The sequence below is a fragment of the Penaeus monodon genome, chromosome 22 (assembly GCF_015228065.2).
Source record: "Penaeus monodon isolate SGIC_2016 chromosome 22, NSTDA_Pmon_1, whole genome shotgun sequence".
Classification (NCBI taxonomy): Eukaryota; Metazoa; Arthropoda; class Malacostraca; order Decapoda; family Penaeidae; genus Penaeus; species Penaeus monodon.
The window spans coordinates 23,075,007-23,075,507 of record NC_051407.1 but is presented as its reverse complement, the minus strand read 5'-3'; the positions used below and the strand labels follow the sequence as shown (position 1 = coordinate 23,075,507).

At 47.5% G+C, this 501-nt stretch overlaps 1 protein-coding gene across 1 annotated transcript in view; it reads right to left on the bottom strand.

Moving 5' to 3' along the window:
• Positions 1 to 501, bottom strand: part of LOC119587013 (rho GTPase-activating protein 21-like) — a gene marked incomplete at its 5' end in the record, with an annotated part of 201,687 nt that overhangs the window by 169,991 nt on the left and 31,195 nt on the right. Inside the window, 1 exon segment of the mRNA XM_037935760.1 lies at positions 159 to 282. Within this exon segment, the coding sequence (XP_037791688.1) occupies positions 159 to 282 (124 nt within the window).

The window sequence follows — 501 nt, the reverse complement described above, 5'->3', positions numbered from 1 at the left end:
CCGTTAAAAGGACAAAATGACACCATCCTCAGACGAACCGTGCCACCACAAATCATAAACATATCGACCTGCCCTTACATATATATGAAAGAAAAAACTCAAGACCATCGCCGCTTAGTCGATCAACAGCTGCAGCCTGCGAATACACATTCCCTCACCTGTCCTGAGGCCAGCCAGGTGCGCGGCGCTGCCAGGCTTCACGTTTTTGACGAAGATGGTGTCGAGGGGTTCGAGGGAGGACAGGGACGACGCCGCGGACCCACCATGGTCGGCCAGCAGCTCCTGAAACGGAAGATTTTAATATTAGGATCGTCTTCGAAGTGAAAGACGCTACTGAAGATGAGAGGAAAAAAAGAAGAAAAATGAAGCACAGGCAAATATGTTATTCGTTTTTTTTTTACTGACATGCGCGTGATTAACAGCTGCGCATATAAACGCCGCCGTACTCTACTAGTTATGTTCAAAGCAAACATCGTTATCAATGCCACTAGCATGGTTGAC